At 44.4% G+C, this 19556-nt stretch overlaps 2 protein-coding genes and 1 pseudogene across 2 annotated transcripts; all 3 read right to left on the minus strand.

Moving 5' to 3' along the window:
* Positions 1-1460: 1460 nt before the first annotated feature.
* Positions 1461-2552, minus strand: LOC136540229 (ubiquitin-ribosomal protein eL40 fusion protein-like; annotated as a pseudogene).
* Positions 2553-4537: 1985 nt separating this feature from the next.
* Positions 4538-14424, minus strand: LOC136534247 (ERAD-associated E3 ubiquitin-protein ligase component HRD3-like). The gene is made up of 7 exons (XM_066526702.1): positions 13787-14424; positions 12347-12838; positions 10588-10803; positions 7842-8165; positions 6977-7219; positions 5047-5280; positions 4538-4947 (listed from the first exon to the last, which is right to left on the minus strand). The coding sequence occupies exons 1-6, from the start codon at positions 14357-14359 to the stop codon at positions 5086-5088; spliced, it is 2043 nt and encodes a 680-aa protein (XP_066382799.1). The 5' UTR covers positions 14360-14424; the 3' UTR covers positions 4538-4947; positions 5047-5085.
* Positions 14425-15771: 1347 nt separating this feature from the next.
* On the minus strand, positions 15772-16814 carry LOC136540230 (chemocyanin-like). The gene is made up of 2 exons (XM_066532231.1): positions 16555-16814; positions 15772-16440 (listed from the first exon to the last, which is right to left on the minus strand). The coding sequence occupies exons 1-2, from the start codon at positions 16718-16720 to the stop codon at positions 16247-16249; spliced, it is 360 nt and encodes a 119-aa protein (XP_066388328.1). The 5' UTR covers positions 16721-16814; the 3' UTR covers positions 15772-16246.
* Positions 16815-19556: the final 2742 nt, after the last annotated feature.

Here is a 19556-nt window from a genome sequence, read left to right on the forward strand (position 1 = left end):
GGTACCTAGCGCGCCAGCCAAGGGGAATTGTTGGTGCCTTGACGTCCGCTGGGACAGGATTCCATCGGACGGCACCGAACGGCCTAGCAGAAACGCACCGCATTTCCACCGTATCGTTGCAGTCCTTCCCCATCTGCCTCGTCTCGCCATGCACGCGTACCCCGTCCCTGACCGTCTCGCCCCGCGCCGGCGGGACCTGGGAGCTGGCATGAGGACGAGCACGCCTCGTCCGTAGGACCTTGGCGTGCCACGTGCCCCATCCGCCGGCCCCCGGCTCGCCGCGCACCTTTTTGTGGCGCCCGGGGCATGCCCCCGTGACTCTAAACATAGTACCTCTGAAACACGAAATACTTGCAACATGAAAAACTTGAATGCAACGTACGTTTGAAGCAGGTGAAATATTTGAAACATACACTTGCAACGTGTGTGTGAAACATATGCAACATCCACATAAAACACTTGCAACATGAAAACACTTATTGAATATAAGATTGAAACACCTGAAACGTTTCAAACATACTCTTGCAACATATGTGTGAAACATATGCAACATCCAAATAAGCACACTTGCAATATACGTCTGAAAAAGCAGATGAAACATTTGGAACTGACGCTTGCAACACACGTGTACAACCATTGCAATATGTGCAACATCACGATCTATTTTTACAATATTCATATCGAACACTTGCAACATACCTCTCAAACATCCAAAATAATTGAAATATACTCCTGCAACATGCGCTTTGAACGCAACATCTCCTTGCTGCTCGACAGAATGGAGGCTTGACGGTGTATGATGTTCACCGGAGGCAGTGGCCTGGCGGTGCTTGTAGGCGGCGGGCCGGCGACCGTGGCTGCATGTTGCGAAAGGGAGGCATCGGCCGCATGACTTGGAGAGGGCTGCAGCACGCCGGTAGCTGAGCGCCATGCCTGGCAAGGCCAACGACCGAGCAGTGCGCGCTCGGAGACGGACGCGCGCTGCGCTTCGGAGGGCCAGCGGCCATGCGCTTGGAGGCGGCGGGTGAGCGGATAAGAGCGATAGGAAGAGGAACTGAGTGGACAGGACTAAGTGGATGAGTATTTTTTTTAAAAAAAAAAAAGGAGCTGGGTTATTAGGCAGACGTCGTGGTCCAGCGACCGAGCGTGCGACCAGACGGACGTCCGCTTCAGACAATTACCGTTAGCGCTTACTCATTTACCGCTCACTGAGGCGTCGCTGATTGCTTTGGGCTCGGATCGGCCCATTTGATAATGAACGGCACAGTAATGAGCTGGGTGGATCACGCCAGTGGGTGGCAATCGCGCCTTTCAGTTTTCTGGTTTTCTTCTCTGACAAACTGGAGATAAAAGGTTTCCTGTATTTGTTCATCAACAATTATTTCATTACCTCAAATCAATCTTGTGCGTCCTATTCCTATCAGCTCTTATTTTGCATATGGCTCACTGAACAATCTAAATTTGATGGACCATACAAGATGACAACATATCATAGTTTGTAGAGAACAACATCCCGACGAGCATCACATGTTAACAATTAACAGAGGCACCCACTACTTTAACAGAGTAGGCAGAATTCAACATTCAGCAACTTTTAGAGATAGAAAATGTAGGCATGTAGCAGCATACAGAGCCAGGAAGTGTTAATTTCAGCCAAGAGATGAGTTCAAGTGTTGAACTACCATGTTAACTAGTAGCATTTCTTAACCATGCTATCGACATGACCCTACAGTTCAAAAGCATCTTCAGTATCCACAATTCAAAGGCGTAGTCCATCTTCAGTATCCGGAAGGAACTTTACACCTCGGTAAAACTTAGTAAGTTGATTGATAAAACCTGTGCCGGTCCCTGCATTTCTTTAGCCTTAGCTGAAAAGAACAAATTGAGCAAGATACATCAGACCAGAAAAGGAGGACACTGATCGTTGAAATTATAATGATGCTATCGTCATCAGCTAGCGCTAGATGGAAATTCTAACATGTATGAAACGTTACAGACAATTCTTAAATGAGAATAGCACACAGTACACGACACAATGAATCTGAAACACGTGCAACATACAACAATATGCAGCCAAATCTAAAACTGTTGAGATATTGAACTCAGCACACACCATGAACTTAAATACAAAGCAGACATACGTATGTAAACAACATCAAACTATAAAATGCTTGGCGTGAGCTTGAGCACCTAGATGCTAGACCACAGTGACGCCAACTAACAGCAATTTCGAAAGATTAGCCTCAAATCATACTTCAGCAATGTCTAAGATGCTGATGGGAGAAATAAGGCTCACCTGGTTGCTGTGACTGCACTTCTTTTTGCGGCAGTTCTTGGCCCCAAGAGACAGGCGAGCATATGCAGTTCTTGGTCCCGATCACGACGTGCTGATACCTTCCTTGTCTTGGATCTTCGCCTTGACGTTAGCGATGGTGTCGCTGCTCTCGACCTCGAGGATAACGGTCTTCCCCGTCACCGTCTTCAAGAAGACCTGCATCATCTCCTCCACTGTGATCTCACGCACCCGGCCTTTCGTCCCTGGTTCTTCCCTCCTCCACACGCCCCCCCCCCCCCCCCCCCCCCCCCCCCAGCTCTTGCCTTCTGGTTGGATGGATGAAGCGGAAGCGGAACCTAGGCGGCGCGCCGCGGGTGCGGTGCTTTGTAGCCGACTGCCGCCGCCCACCCTCTTCGAGGCCCGGTACGTAGCGGTGCGGTAGCGCGCCCGCCAAGTCACCGGGGAGAACCTAAGCTGCCATCGTGGCTCTCAAGTATCAAATGGTATAATAGTTGAGACTTTTCCCTGTGTGCCATTATAAAAGATCGTAATTCTCTCTGTGCCCCTGGAAAAATTCAGCGGTCTTCAGCGCCACTACTTCAACTTTTTCGGGTCCTCCATGCCACTTCCGTCAGTTTAGGCTCTAACGCCGTCAAACTACAGGTGTGAAAAGACAAAAATGCCCCTAAGTTCAAATATGTTATTAATTTTTTTTGAGCATCTTAACGACTTCAAATGAAAAAATTCAAAACTAGAAAGTTGTAGATCTCGTCGAGATCTATAATTTTCATATAAAAATTATTTTCATTTAATTACGCAAAAAAAATATGATTTGATATGATTAATATATCTTAGAAAAATCATCATAGTTTTTTTGCGAAATTAAATGAAAATAATTTTTATATGAAAATTATAGATCTCGACGAGATCTACAACTTTCTAGTTTTGAGTTTTTTCATTTGAAGTCGTTAAGATGCTCAAAAAAAGTATTAACATATTTGAACTTAAGGGCATTTTCGTCTTTTCACACCTGCAGTTTGACGGCGTTAGAGCCTGAACTGACGGAAGTGGCATGGAGGACCCGAAAAAGTTGAAGTAGTGGCGCTGAAGACCGCTGAATTTTTTTAGAGGCACACAGGGGATTACGATCTTTTATAATGACACACAGGGAAAAGTCTCATAATAGTTTGCCAGTGCCCAGTGTGTATCTATAGATAATTTTATTAGACGGCTCCCATCGATTTCTTTAAATTAAAAAATGGCATACATCCTGTTACTACAACTTCAAAACACCAAAAGAAGAAAAAGTTCAAGTTATAATTCTCATTGTTCAAAGGCAATCACGTATCCCAAAAATGACATCCCATGCACTGTAAGGAAATACGCTCAGCAGTTTCAACCACTTCACAAACAGAAATGCAACTCCACATGCCCTGACTACGAGGATTATTAACATAAATAATAATATTAGTATTTTTATAGAATTAATTACAGCTTAAACTGATTGATTTTTTTTTGAAAAAAAAAGAGAAGCACATTTTCTTATGACGGAGAAAGTATCCAATGGAGCCACACCAAGAAACATGTTTCATAACACAAAATGAGGGCCCATTTGGTTCGTGGCCTCCCAATTAGCTCCCTGCCAAACATGTCATCCTGGCCCAGGCTATCATCTAGACCCCAAACGATCGAAATTAGACGCCTGGGAGAGCTGCCTGGGCCAGACAGCTCCACCAAGGTGAGAATCAAACAGGCCCTTAGAGCATGCCAAGTAACAGTGTTCTTACTCTAACTGTGCAGCAAGTAAAAGAGAAGCAATAAATGATCTTTTCGTTCTAAATTCTATGTCATTCTAGCTTTTACTATGTATCTAAATATAAAATGTATTTAGATGCATAACAAAAGCTATATATGAAAAAAAAAGCCAGAGCTATTTATAATTTAAAATGGAAGAAGTAATATTTTTAATTCTTAGCCCCGGTGCCAGGCATTTCTAAGGTAACTCCGCAGCTCCAATGCTGTAGTTCCATTCATTCTATCTCTTCGTCGCACCTCGTTAGAACTAACGTTGGAGCTGATCTTAATCATCGTTGGCGTAGATCGGACGAAAAGATAGGCCGGTTCATCGCCTGAGGCCTGCCTCGACAGCACCGCGAGACATGCCCTTCTGTCGACCGGCAACGGCTGCTCCGCGCGCGCGGCTGCCGTCGTCATTCAACACCCTCCGCTACAAGATTCACTCAGACTATTGAAAACAATGTGTTTAAACTTCCAACAGTGATGGGTACTATTGCAAACTTGTTTCTCCCAATATGCACTGCCCCTTTTTAATCAACACATCCAGCGAAAACTATACAGTGTGTTTAAATGCTGATGGAAAGTTACCCGATCCCTAAACTACCAATTGCAAAGTTGCCTCTTCCAGATTTCTCCGTGTGTGCCTGTCGAAATTCGATGGCTATGCAAATGCACAAGGGGGGAAAAAGTCTACTTTTGAACATGTGATATTTCTAAACATGTTGTCCTTTACAAGCATAGCTCCCTAAGTCTTGGAGGGGTGAATATTCACCAGGAAGCAAACATTGTCCGAGTTTCCAGCGGCTTTCATGTCCCTACTCAATTTAGTGTACATGAGTCACGTCAAGGAGCTATCATTTTACATCTCCAATTCCCTGGAAGAACACCATAATATGATCCACAACTTCAACATTTGCACTGCTTGTTTTGTAGATATTCATAAGAAGTTGATTTGGAAGAATAGTTATATGTACCTCAAGCAACAGGGCTGCCCATGTCATGAAAACTGACATTTACATGGCAACATCATCAGGTTGTTGGGGGTTGGCTGCTGCGACTTGACGCCTTTGACGTTCTCGCAAGTAGAGGACAGTTACAAGGCAAGCAAAGAGAGTCAAAATTGTTGCATTCCCTTCATCCATGAGAACATCTTCCACCCATTCCTTAACAACAGGGTATATTTCTGGAAGTGAATCGATAAAACGAACCTGAAATTTGGAATTTTTTTAATCAAAACAATTGCCGATATGGTAACAAGAACGAATGCAAGCACTTGCCATGAATTGACTAAAACTACAAAGCATGCAACAGGACCCAGGCTCAACATCGCCTTGTTCATGCAGTGTAGCCTAAACAAGACAACATGTGGCACACAAACGAAAAGCAGCTCATGAATTGGGGCTTGTTGGGTCATTTTATTTTCCAAAGAACCTTTGAAGGAGAAAAATTCTTGCATTGTACCATACAAGAATAGAGTTGACCCAAACCTTAGAGCTACAAAGTTAATTAGAGGAAAAAATAATCAAAACCCTGAACAGAAAAAGTAGTCCAAGTGGCTTGCAACACTTGAAAATTTGCCCAAAACTTTCTTGGGTTGCTTTAGAAGTACTTTCAAATCTTAGTGCAAAAAGGGCGTACCCAGTGCAGAGAGCTCCCGCTCTGTGCGGGGTCTGGGGAAGGGTGTCAGTGGCAAGCCTTACCCTCGCCTGTGCAATGCGAGGAGACCGCGACTCGAACCCGGGACCTTCCGGTCATAGGCGGTAAGACTCTACCGCTTGCACCAGGCCTGCCTTCATCTTAGTGCAAAAACTTTCACCAAAATTCCAAATTAGTATATTTGTGCTGCGTCGTATCTTTGGAATCATTGTCTCACATTTTGACTGTTTCAAATCTGGGATCAAAGTTCTTCCAGTCTGCACAAGACACCTTACTATCCATAGATCTTCTCCAACTTCATTACACAAGGGGTTATTTGTTTTTTTAAACAAAACAAGGGGTTATTTGTTTCACTTTTATTTCCACAAATCCATCAAAGTTCATCAACTGAAGATTATTAAAGGTATTTTATCACTGCCAAGGCATCAACACTACTGCTTGTCTCAATAGAAGGTTGAATCCCCTTGGATTATGCTAAAGAGTTAACTATCCAAACCAGAACATAAGGGTTACCAAATTCTTGAATACTCCCTCCATTCCAAATTATAAGCCACTTTGACCTTTTTAGTACATAGATTTTGCTATGTATCTAGATATAGTATATGTCTAGATACATAGCAAAATCAATGTCCCAAAAAAGTCAAAGCGGCTTATAATTTGGAACAGAGGGAGTAACTTTGAACTTTGAAGTACTGGAAACTGGATAATAAAGGCTAAAGAACATAAAATCAGAATAAAGTGCCAAAATATGGAGCAACAAAACGACAATATTCAAGTATGCATGTGTCAAGGACAGGAAATTCGTTGTAACCAACTTATTGTTTTTGCTGAGTCCAGTCCAAGGCAATACTTTGTATACCAGTGTGTTTAACATCAGTATGTGGCAAATTAGTCCCACTCGAAGTAACTTAAGATTAACAGTTTTAAACCTTTTTATTATAAATCATGACACTTGACAACTCCAAATATAGGAATAACTTAGAAGGCTTTCCCAACATATCATTTAATGGACTGGAGACTAAAGTTCATTGAATACATTTGATATAAGTTACTGGGAACTGGTCGATAGCTACAAGGTATCAGTAGCAGCAACCCATTGGGAATTGGTACAGGAAAGAGTTTTGGCACAAACTATTAATAATTATACATGTTTCAAGTGAAGCCGTAAAGCACAAAACAAGGTATCCCATGTGAAAGTCACAGTAGCATATAACTTGTACTTACTACATACAGAAAATAATGTCTTACCAAAAAACTGTCTGCATAATTCTTCCTTAGCCACAAACTTGTTAGTGCAAGCATGACAGGGAGCTTAGCAGCTGAATCCACCTCAACAGCTTGATCATAATATCTTTTTGCCAAGTGCAAATCAAGGGGAAGTCCATGACCATGCTCATGCATGTACCCAAGGTTAAAAATAGCCTGAGCATTAGACTGTGACCGAGCATGTATATATGCCTCTGCTGCACGTTCGTAGTCCCTTGCTACGCCCTGTAACAGAGAAATACAGGTAGGTGATGTCATATTGCCAGTTTCTCAGCAAATGCAGATTCTCCAAGTAATACCACATGGTGATATTTCACTTTCTTATCCAAATATTTTGCTTCTGAAATTTGCCTAAGAAAACTTGACATTTTTTTTTAGAATTACACAGTACAACGCAGAAGCTCACAACACGCACGCACCCTCACCCCTATGAACACACGTACATAAACCCTACCCCTAAGAGCACCTCCGAAGGACTGGTTTGTTCAAATGCATAAGTTGCCAGAAAAAGGTATTTATATTGACGACATCAGTCATCAGTAACTGCAACATATATTCAAATAATTTCCAAAACTCATAATTTCAAATCAATATATAATTAACCGTATTTTAAATGATTGTACAAATAGTCAAATACACAATGGTCATGCTAACAGGTACACTAATAGTGTTTTCCAAAAAAAAAAAAACTTGAGCCCCAAATACTTAAAAAACATATGTGAACCCGCTGAAGATACTAAGCAAAAAAGCTACAGTCCAAAAGGAGTGCATACAGATTCAAAATTCTAGCACAAGCGGCCCTAACCAACTTATGTATTTTAAAAAGTCAGATGACTGTAGTGCATACCCGACCATAGTAGTAGGCATCGCCAATCAACAAAGCAGCATGCTCATTACCCTGCTCGGATGCTTGCCACCACAAAGCATGTGCACGAAGATGTCTTTCCATGTCTGTGCAATAACTAGATTCTCCCATGCAAATACTTTGATCACCATACCTATCCAGAATCCAGGCAGCATTGCTCTGTGCAACCTCATATCCAAGATCTGCCATTCTGGAATACAAGAGCAATGCTTTTCCAACATCGCCTTTCAAGTAAGACTCCAGAGCCCATCTGGACAGTGAACTCCAGGGTCCCCTCTCAGCAACAGACTTGTACAGCATTGTTGCCTGAAACAAGAAAATAGTAAGATGATTATATACTTGATTGAGGCATCAGAAGTTATTGCTTTAGTTGGTCCATGTTTCCCTATTTGTATTATTAACAGATTAGTATCAAAAAGATCAATCAAATTGGCATAATAGAGGATTTCTCCAAGTCTTATTAATTGAGATATTCATTTCAGCATGTATGCCTTCTTTTTTTTACAAATCTAATTCAACTATAACTATACAAATGAAAAAAAAATACAAATGAAAAAACACATGTGTAATCTTAAAGGTAAAGGCATGTACCACTATCAAGATACAAAAATAGGAACAGGAACAGGGGTTTATTGCTGCCTGATGAAACAATCAAGACGGCATATCTGAAGAAGGAAGTCAGTGTGCATATGACCAATGGGTGTGCCTGTGACAAAATTCCTCACACCATGGTATTTCAGCGATTAGCGTAATGTCTACGGGCCTGTTTGGCATGGCTCTGGCTCCTTCAGAAACAGCTCCAGCTCCTCTAGAGAAGCAGCTTCTTTAGTGGAGCTGAAACATGTGGATAAACGTTTGGCAAAACAGCTTCTCCTGTTTTTTTTTTAGAAATGGGTAGAAGGGGTCAAATGTCCATTGTACCCTTACCTATTTGACACATGAGTTATATATTTGACCTTAGTTTTCAAAGTGATGTTCATACGAAATAAACAAATGTCCATGATAAGAAAATAAAGAATAACCCATGATTGAGTTTGAGAGGCAACTACAAACTGGAGACAGTACTATGAAATGATTTTTTGGCACTGTAAACTCAATGACTGCTGGGCCTGGTGCAAGCGGTAGAGTCTTACCGGCTGTGACCGGAAGGTCCCGGGTTCGAGTCGCGGTCTCCTCGCATTGCACAGGCGAGGGTAAGGCTTGCCACTGACACCCTTCCCCAGACCCCGCACAGAGCGGAAGCTCTCTGCACTGGGTACGCCCTTTAAACTCAATGACTGCTTCTAAAAGGCGACTGGACACTTAATGACTGCTCATTAGGATTGTTTTGGAGGCATGTAAGATGGGTCAAATAATCACAAAAATCCCGACCCACTATAATTCCTTCCCTTAATCCCATAAAGCAGCTCATTGGCACCACATGTCCAAATAAGCGCAGGAGCGAGTGTTCTGCTCCCATTGGCCAGACACCCAGACTTCAAGTTACCGTCGCTGCTGATCCTTCAAACTGCACCAAAGCTCACCTCCAATGGGGAAATAATTGTGTGTGTGTGTGTGTGGAGGGGGGGGGGGGGGGGGGGGGGGGGGGGGGGGGTCTATAGAGGCTTGATAGCTGACAGGACCCCTCCATGCAACTCCACATGACTGTTGCTTGGCTCCACCACCTCATGCCAACTTTGCTGGCTGCTGCTACTTGTTCCCCCTCCATGGGCTGAGAGAGAAAAGAGGTGCGCTGAGAGAGAGACGAGGGCTGCACCCATCTTTTGCCTGTGGGGGCGGCGCTGAGCAAAGCCAGAATTTTTTGCTCCCTTGTGCTAACACAAAAACGGGTTTGGCTCCAGGCTGCTCCAGCTGCAAAGCACTTCGTTTGACCCTCGTTCGGTACAGCTTCATCCAAAGCCAGAGCAGAAGCTCTTTGAGAATGAGGAGCCATACCAAAGGAGGGCGTAGTGGTACTATAAGAGATAGGTCGCAGCTGGCAACAATAGCATCACCAGAAAGTCACTAGGCTGCAGTGGGCTGCTGCTCCGGCAGGAAGCAGGCAATGATGCTTGCAGGCATATGTCAAGATGTCAAGTTTTCATAGCCGTTTAAATTCTGAAATATTATACAAGACTCTTGAGGCATATACATAAACAGTTCTGAACAAAACAACTTATGTTATTAAGAGGAGTGAATGCACTGCAAACTTTGGATTATCCTCGCGGGGGAGGAAGGACGAAAATAGAACTTCTGTTTGTCTTCAACCATTTATGCTTTTGATGATGATATTGCTACATATGTGATTTTCTATTCTCAATAAAGTATGTACATATATGGATTTCCCTATGGTTACATAACAATTTCTAATTTTTTTGGGGTGCTTTACTTTGAGATTGCTTTATTAACTTCAATATTTTCTCTAGAGTACCCACTGAATACATTCTATGTTTTATGGAAGAACCTTGTCTCTACACACTAAAACACCACGCACAGAATCAATGTAAGCAAACAATTCCTACCCTCAGGGGATCAATCAAGAAAACAAAAAAGACCTATCAATATCAAACGTGATTAGCCAACGTTGCACACATTCTTCGGTTTATATAACTCATGAACCAAATTTCTACCTAAAGCCTTTTTACCAGGGATCAGGATAATCTAATCACACAAAGCTCATGGGGCATCCTAGTTACCAGTCGCAATTTAATTTAACCAACAATGCAACAAAAGAAGCTTAGTCATTTACCATATGGAGATTCCTCTTAAGACCAATGCCTTTCTGGAACAGCTTCGCCACCTGATAAATAGCTTTTGGTTGTCCAGCATTAACTGCATGAAGCAAGAGATTGAATGCTCTAATTACATCCCTCTTTACGCCAATACCCTTAAGGTACAACACACCAAGGTTATAATGTCCCCCAGCTTCCTTATTCTCGGCTGCAAGTTCAAAAAGTTCCCTTGCCTGCAACAACAAAAAGGATGGCAAGTTCCTAAGTTCATGAGCATTTGGACTAGATATATTATGTGAATCAAGGCCTGATTGGTTGACCTCCAAAAGTTGCCATGCCAAAGGTTTGGCAAGCCAAAAGTTGGGCAAAAAAAACTACCATAGATTTGGCAAGCCAAATGTGAGAGTTTGGCAAGTTTTGGTAGCAAACCAAATACTAGCCAAAATCATGGCTTGCCAAATCTTTGGCATGACAAATTTTGGAAGGGAACCAATCAGGCCCTCATTTTTTACTTGCATTTTATGCCTCTGTTGCCAAACCTAGTGTACTAGTATACGGTTTAGGTCAACCCCCCCCCCCCCCCCCCCCCCCCCCCCGCCCCCCCTGCGCCCCCCACCCACACTCCTTTGTTTCCTTAATCTTCTTAATAATGAAATGATACACAGCTCTCCTGCATTTTTGAGAAAAAAAAAGTACATGGTTTCTTTGTTTGTTTGTTTTGAAAGAGTGGTTCTATGTATTTATCTCAAAAATCCATAAGACACACCCGCTTCTCCATTCCACTTTCAAAACTCGTTTTCGCATGACATGCCATGCCATAGATTCAGTATGTGGTTGACCACATGTCCCATGTAATTGGTGTTTGCTTGTCGAATTAGCATCAAATTTGGTCGATATCAAGGCAGAATGGTATACAATTAGTGTTGGTAGGACTATAACAGATAACGGTAACACTAATATAACCGCTTGTGCAAATATACTTGTGTATTGAATGAATTCACAAACACTAGCAATTATTCAACAGCTAAGAGTGCATAACTGAAAGGTTTCTCACAAGAACGTGTCTCCATGGAGACCTAAAACAGGGGGCACCCCAAACTCAAGACATTATAAATATGACCCCTAAATATAATCTACTAGCAAGAGAATCCGGGGACATGATATTTCTGTAACAATACATGTTTTAGCCTTAAAGGGGCGTACCCAGTGCAGAGAGCTCCCAGCTCTGTGCGGGGTCTGGGGAAGGGTGTCAGTGGCAAGCCTTACCCTCGCCTGTGCAATGCGAGGAGACCGCGACTCAAACCCGGGACCTTCCAGTCACAGGCGGTAAGACTCTACCGCTTGCACCAGGCCCGCCCTTCATGTTTTAGCCTTAAACTACTAGGATAAAATGATGGAAGCTGGACACCATACATTAAACATGAAAAATAAACAATACCACTCAAGTTTTGCTCCATAACAATTATGCTTTGTGATGTTAACATGAAAAATCATGTCGACAAGATCAATGGTACTCTTGTGGCGGGTTCCATTCCTATTAACAGGTCACTCATTTAAGTACATCTCTACGGATAAGTTACGCATAGAAGTATATTTACCAAAATAAAGTACAGATAAAGGTAATCACCTACAAAATTTAATGACAATTAAGAAAGGACAGTAGAGGCTAAAGAGAAGTGTAAATGGGAAACATTTAGTTCCAACAGCGTTTTAAGTTTTCTAATGTTCAGCTATAGATATGCAATTGTATCGGAAGTTCTTATACAGCATACTTACTTTTGTCAAGTTTTTCTTCTCCACCCCATAGCCTTTAACATATAGATAACCCAATCCATTATAAGCTGAGTAATGTTGCTGCTTTGCAGCAAGTGCCAACCACTTGTATGCTTCGGTATAGTTCCTTTCCACTCCAGCACCTCTAGCATAGATCTCACCCAGAAGCTCCAATGCTCGTGTCTCACCTTTCTCAACAGCCTTAGAAAACCAATGAAATGCTTTTCCATAATCACGACGGAGCCCACGCAGTCCATAGTAATACAGAAGCCCTAATTTGTACATGTTAGCAGCATTTCCTCGCTGTGCCTGGTACTCTGTGATTTGGAAATCTTCATCGTCCTCACCCCGGGACTTCCTCAAAGCCTCTTTATTTTCTTCAGTCCCACTGTGAAGGCGGATTGGTTCAATCACTGGTGGCTCCTTTGATATCAAGGAGCTTGTTAGGGCAGCTTCTGCAAGTTCAGCGTATAGTATAACAGCTTCTTCATACATCTGAAAATTAAAATGATAGGATTTGACAGGTTGAGCCCAATTTAAACACCAAAATAACTAGTATAGCATATATATGACAATTAACAAGGGTAGAAACCATCCCAAAATGATAAATCCAGAGGATTGCTAAGAAATTATATTGAGTCAGATTGAGCAACCCCTATTTTTTATATGAAGTAAAGCTTATTGCGATAACCACTGATTGTGCAATACATGCAAGCAACCAAAAAGAATTAAAAGTTAGGGCAAGAAGCTAAACTCAATACTTTTAAGGTAAAATACTATCCCCCATTCTGTTTCATCAAAAGAAACACAACAATTTACAAGAGAACACTGCATCAGACATCCAATGTCTGGATGCAAGATAAAAAGAGTAAACGTGGTTAAAGCAGGCTGCTCACTGGTACTCATCAAGAAAAAAATCATCATGGTTAGTAGTGATAAATTTCGTCAGCTCGATTATTGCTTCTTAAATTACCTCCAACTTGTAAGATGACTTTGTGTCACGGAAAGCATTAGTTCTAGAGAAGAATTTGCAGACCTACCATTACATATAACCCTACAATGATGAAGAGGGAATTTGATTCTCTAAGGTGTAATGTTTGTGCACAAATTTAAAAAAATGATGTGGTAAAAATAAGAACCGCGCTACAAATTGGCGAAGACACTGGCCTTGCAATTTCTACCAGCAAATAATATCGAAGTCTACACCCAATTTCAGCAAGTGTGACTACCAATTGATTAACTGAAACAACTTGCAATTCTGATGCCTGTTCACCCCAGGGAACTAACCTTTCACAATTTGATCTACCCCAAGCACGAAAGCTAACATCTGACCCGAAAACCTCCTTAATTTGCAAGTTCGCCAACAAACTCAAACATTCAACCCCCAATTAGAGTACGCAGATTGTGCGAGTGATTAAAAGCAGACGGTCTTGACCACCTCACCTCCTGGCGGAAGTAGGAGTACGCGAGGGCCATCTTTGACTGGAGATCTCCCGCGTCGGCGGCGAACTTGTGCAGCAGGAACGCGAGCGATCGGGATGCTGGGCGCGTCATCCCGGCGCCGGTGAGGAACGCCAGCGCGGACTGTGCGCCCGGGTGCCCCGCCTCTGCCGCGGCCTCGATCTGCCCAGAGGCCGTGGCGAACGCCGCGTCGTCCCCGTCGGACGCTGCGGAGAGCATCGCGCGGGCGCCCGCGACGAAGAGCGCGTCGGTCGGCGAGTCCGTCTCATCGCCAGAGGGGGGAGGGCTGGTTGGGTCGAGTAGGGGGACCCAGGATGACGGGGAGAGGAGCGGGTCGGCGGCCGGCGAATCGTCGGCGAAGTCGTCCCACCCGTCGTCGTCGGCGGAGTCGGCAGAGGGGAGGGACGGGTGTGCGGCCGAATCCTTGAGGAAGTCCTCACCGGAGAGAACCAGAACAAACGGGCGCACTGCGGCAGCTGGGCGAAGGAGAGAAGCGGCCACGGCGAAGGAGACGGCGGCGAGGAGGAGGAGACGGCGGTGGAGGACGCGAGCCATCGGGGAAGGCGTGTGTCTCGAGAACACGAGATCCCACCCCCGTCGTACAGTGGGTTGTGGGACTTGGGAGTTAGGAGCAGGGAACCGCCTCGCTGGCAGGTGGGGCAGTCGACAGGGCAGCTTAGGATTGTGTCGTGGAGATGGGACACGCAGTAGAGACGTGTCCGTGCTCCGTGATTGGCTGGACGTTTGGGCCTGGGGTGGATCCGAACTGGAGGGATTTTGCTTGGGCTGTGCGCTAGTGTCTTCGATATGGCCCATCGGACGATGATTACTTCCATAGTTTTGCTTGGGGCTGGGCTGCGTATTTCGCAATGTATATAGTATATTTTTTACCTTTTATTTTTATCAATATATACAAAAAGGTATCTGGGTCCTTTTTCATTTTTTCATGATTTTTGCGGTAATGCTTAGGGGCAAGCGTCCGTGTGACCGGATGCCGCCTTCCTTGGCCTGCGCGCTACTATACTGGCCCAATAAGCCTACCTCTCTATACGTCTCCCCCATCTCTTTAAAAAATATCTCCCGACTCGTTCGCCTACCACGTGCTTTTCTGCACCGTGCAGCCATATGCCCGCCCCCAATCTACATCGCCGCCGCGGCTATCTCCCCGCGCGCCCCACATCCCGCGTCGCGCTGCCCCACTCCGCGCTCACCCATCGCGGCCATGGCATGCACCACGCCACCAGGAGAAGGTCGTCGTCGCCTAGGATAGCGTCTTCCACGATCGGCTAAAGACACCACGACAGGAAGAAGCACATGTTGCAAGCGTATGTTTCAAGTGTTTCAGAGGTATGTTTCAAGTGTTTCATATTGATGTTGCAAAAGTAGATCGGGGTGTTGCACATGTTGCAATGACTATACACGTATGTTGCAAGCGTTTGTTCGAAATGTTTCATCTGTTTTAAACGTATGTTGCAAGTGTTTTGGATGGGACGGCCGGAGTCACGCGACGCACAACCGCTGGCGGGGGTGCGAGCGCAATACGGAGCAGGTGCGGGAAGCGGATGCAGACGCAGCGGGCCCTACGTGCACGATATGAAGCGGGGCGCAGGTAGTCCCCGATTGCGCACAGGAAGCGGAGCGGAAGCGGGCGGCCCCTGTGTGCAAGCGGATGGCGCTGAAGGGCGAGGCATCCAGGTGACGCAAGCACGAGAAATGGAGGAGGTGCAGAAAACGAAGAGGCACGTGACATAGGGGATAGGCGCAGTGTCCGGATGGCTGGACGCTAGCATCCCCGTCTTTCTCCTTTTTTTTCTTTTTTTGCGCATTCCAGCTCCAGCATTGAGCGAAGATTATGACAACACAAAACCAGTATCCCACTGTTCCATTCCATGCAAAGATGCCATTTAACAAACAGAAAGAGGCACACTGCTTCGATCGAACAAACAACAAAGCTGTAGTACGCTTTAGGGGGGTGTTTGATTTCCATGGACTAAAGCATTTTGGACTAAAATCTGCAATTTAGTTGGACTAAACAGCCAAACACTTAGACTAAAAGTGGACTAAAATCATTTAGTCTTCCACAAAACTAAACTAAAATAGACTAAAAGGTGTTGGGGACACTCATGCATCTCATTTATTGCCATCTCTCTCCACTTTAGTCCATTTTAGTTTAAGGAACCAAACACCACTTTAGTTCATGGACTAAAGTGGACTAAAACTTTTAGTCCATAGACTAGAGAACGGCCTTATTAACATGCCCATTACCCACACGTACATCATGCCTGACCTACCAGTTGCATACATACAGAACACATGAACCGTATATCCATCGAACACGCTGCGTGCGCTGCCACACGATTGAGTTCTTGCACGATCTATCGGACCACCGATGACACAGCACTTATTCATGCGTGGCCGGCCGGGCATGCACTTCTTCAGTGCTCAACTAGCGTTGACGGTCATCTTCATCCCCATCCCGCAGTGCCCGTTGAGGCTGCAGATGAAGTAGTTGGTGCCGGGGCCAAGCGTGACGCGGTCGCTCCCCGAGCTGTACGGCGTGCCGGAGGACCGGCAGCCGTAGTAGCCGCCGGCGTCCACGGCCACCACGTTGTGCACAGAGGGGTCGTAGTTGAACTCTGCATGCAGGAAGAAAAAAAAACATAATAAGCGTTTGTTTGGACTTTGGAGTGGAGACCACCAAAGCTGCTGCCTGTGATGAAATGGTATTGGCTTGCTTGGCCACTGCTCACCGAGGACGTCCCCGGCGCGGAAGCTCTTGCCCTTGGACCAGTTGTCCGCGTTCAAGGACCAGTCGACCCTGTGGGTGGCCGCGTCGGCGACGCCGAGGAGGAGGCAAGCGGCGAGCAGGCCGCCGAGGGCAAGCCCCCGCGTCGCACTGCCGCTTCCCTGAGCCATAGCGATCGCTCCTGCGCTGTTTCTTCGGGCGCTTCTGTGCTTAGAGGCAGAGCAGAGGAGTGTGCTGCTGCTTTGTGTTTGAGCTGCTGTGATGGCTGGACAGAAGGTGGGGGTGCTTCTTATAGAGGCCAGAAAGGGGCCAACCGGGAACCTGGATCCATCACGACAGCCTCCAGTTATTATACCAGAAATGCGATGGTGGTTGTACCGAATGCTACACGGCGCGCATGAAATGTCCTTCCACAAAAGCTCAGTGAGGACTGAGTTGAGCCTAAGCTCTCTGTCTCTCGCTAAAGAAGAGCCATTGCTACATGCAGCAGTCAAAATTTAGAACGCATTCCCTAGCCTGTTCTCATCGTTTACTCTGGCCTTTGGCCAAAACCAACAGCAACCTTTTCACGGGTTTTCTGCTGGGGTACCTCAGATTACCCGGCAATCTTTGTACTGCTCAAATTGTACTGGATCTTTCACGTCACATCTAGCTAGACTGGTGAATTGGTGAGTCACAAGCGCCAAAAAAACTGCATGGGGAACCGGCGAAAATGTGCATTGTGTTGACGAATTGACGAGTGTTTCTGTGGTTGCTGAACAGATAACTGGTTTTCGGGAGACTGCACGGCAAGGGCCTAACACAAGTCTTTGTCACACTCTTATGAAAATCCTTCGGTTTTCCACTTTCCAGTCGCTGTTGCGAAGAAATTGTCATACTTGCATTTCGCAAGGAATATGTCATCGTTGTCGAGCTAACTCAGCTAGCATGATTATGTTATCGTAGCAACTAGCAAGTCTGTGTTAAAAATAATAGCAATTTAGCGACACATAAATCGATTTCGAAATTGAGAAAAAGAACAACAGCATGTTCATAGAAGTGTGAAGTAACACTACCACTATGATTCGAGATAAACTCAGACTCACTAGTGCTAGTAACATAAGAAATATTAGAACGAACAATAGAAAAAAGTATAGACATTCTCATAGTGGGTTGTCGGCGCTAGAGATAGCGCAAATGTAGACAAAGCAGACCGTCGATGGAGATCCGCAAAACATCGGCATAGAGGGAAGAAGACGTTTAGTGTGACAGAACCGCCCGAAATAACACACTTACGGAGACGTTTGTCTTCCACTAGACACTAAGCACTCCAAATGTGAGCTACATTAGGCAGTTCTGTCAAGCACACTCTATGGGAGAACCTGAAAATCCACATTTTTCAACGGCCCCGTTCGCTGGTCTGAAACTTGGCTGAAACTGACTAAAAAATAATGTTCCAAATGAATTGTTGTGAGAGAAAAACACTGTTCCGGCTGAAAAAAGAAGCCGAACAAACTGAATATGGGGTAAGCCGAACAGGCCCAACAGGACCATAAATGGAAGAATAAAGCATATAATATTTTAGCCATTTCTTACGTTACTTTTCATGCAACATCAGAGTATAATATTTATTGTTTACAACAGCGGAATATAACCATATTATCAGAGTTTCAGTGAAAATAAAATCATTTAATGACAAGTCAAACATTAACATGATGATCCATTATATACATCAAAATAGGTTATAAGATTTTTATTGTAAAACATTTTGGGTGGAAGTTTCAAATAAATTCTATGTCCGCTACGTTAAGAAAATCCACATTGAGCCCACCAGGAGGTTTCCACACATAAGTGTTAGCTCCACATGTTTTTGTCACCTACAACAGGGTAGAATAAACTCTGAGTACTCAATTGTACTCTGCAAGGCTTACCCGTCAGGAGGAAAGAAAAGACTCCAAGAATATGCAAGGCTATCTGGCTTGTGGGTTATTACATCTGCAAGAAGCATTACTAAGGGTGCATCCTTATACTCAATTTTATTAGCAGTCATCATTAGTTCATTAACTAACCATTCTATGTAAGCACATGTGCTACTTTCAAGTAGGTGGTAAGCAATCAGAACAATTTTATCATCTTTCATATTCCAGTTCTTATTACGGCGCTAGATCATAGACAAGTCGTATCGGATTATCCGACAATTCATGAATAAATGTGTCCAGCTGGGTACCCTGAAACACACGCCCTGCTTGTACCCCAGACACAAGCAGGACCAACCCACTACTCTCCTGTCAAGAGGTTCAGGTCTTCGTCCAAACTTGGACTCCAAGCCCCCACACCTGAGTCCCAGACTCAGTGTGGTGTTTAGACCTCCACTATCCCCCCTCCAATCAGTCGATCCGAAAAGAGCCGGAACCCACGATAAGAGAGCAACGAGCCTTCTCTGCTCCCATAAATAAGTATGTCCTCAGGATAATAAGTCTGTGACCTGACTAGAATCCAATGCAACGGTCGATCCTTAACCAACACAGGCAGAACACGTGCAATTCGAGCCTCGCTCGAATGCCTAACCAAGTCCAGATCCAAAGTACCATTCTGTTCGGTCTCCAATTATCATTCATATATATATTCCATGTGATAGTAGTATAATAACAACAATAATATATTTCCTATCTCTCACAAGTGACAGGCAATTACTCAACTTTTACCGTAGTTCTGTAGCCTATATATATATATATCCAATCTACACGATCCTATCATACTAGAGTATTACTAGTATGATAGGATCGTGTAGATTGCTATACACACACAAGTGAGTTTCATTCAACTCCTTAAACTTAATGCACAAACATAAAATAAAGTATAGAATAATAGGAGTTATGAACCGAGGCTTGCCTAGGTAAGATATAACCAAGTTAGCTTTCATCTTGGTGGCATGATCATCAAGTCACCATCTGCTTCCGCTACTCCCGATGACTCCGCAATCAACATCGCTTCTATCATGAAATACATGGATGCAACGCAGGGACG

This window comes from Miscanthus floridulus, chromosome 2, assembly GCF_019320115.1.
Source record: "Miscanthus floridulus cultivar M001 chromosome 2, ASM1932011v1, whole genome shotgun sequence".
Lineage (NCBI taxonomy): Eukaryota > Viridiplantae > Streptophyta > Magnoliopsida > Poales > Poaceae > Miscanthus > Miscanthus floridulus.

What these genes read in the sequence shown, in the direction of transcription:
- LOC136540230 (XM_066532231.1), bottom strand. Translation starts at nt 16,720, where the DNA reads ATGGCTCAGGGAAGCGGCAGTGCGACGCGGGGGCTTGCCCTCGGCGGC. An exon ending in CCGCGCCGGGGACGTCCTCG is followed by an intron (nt 16,441 to 16,554) that starts GTGAGCAGTGGC and finishes TCCTGCATGCAG; the next exon opens with AGTTCAACTACGACCCCTCT.
- LOC136534247 (XM_066526702.1), bottom strand. Translation starts at nt 14,359, where the DNA reads ATGGCTCGCGTCCTCCACCGCCGTCTCCTCCTCCTCGCCGCCGTCTCC. An exon ending in AGAAGAAAAACTTGACAAAA is followed by an intron (nt 10,804 to 12,346) that starts GTAAGTATGCTG and finishes TTGTTGTTGCAG; the next exon opens with GCAAGGGAACTTTTTGAACT. An exon ending in ATGCCTACTACTATGGTCGG is followed by an intron (nt 7,220 to 7,841) that starts GTATGCACTACA and finishes TCTCTGTTACAG; the next exon opens with GGCGTAGCAAGGGACTACGA.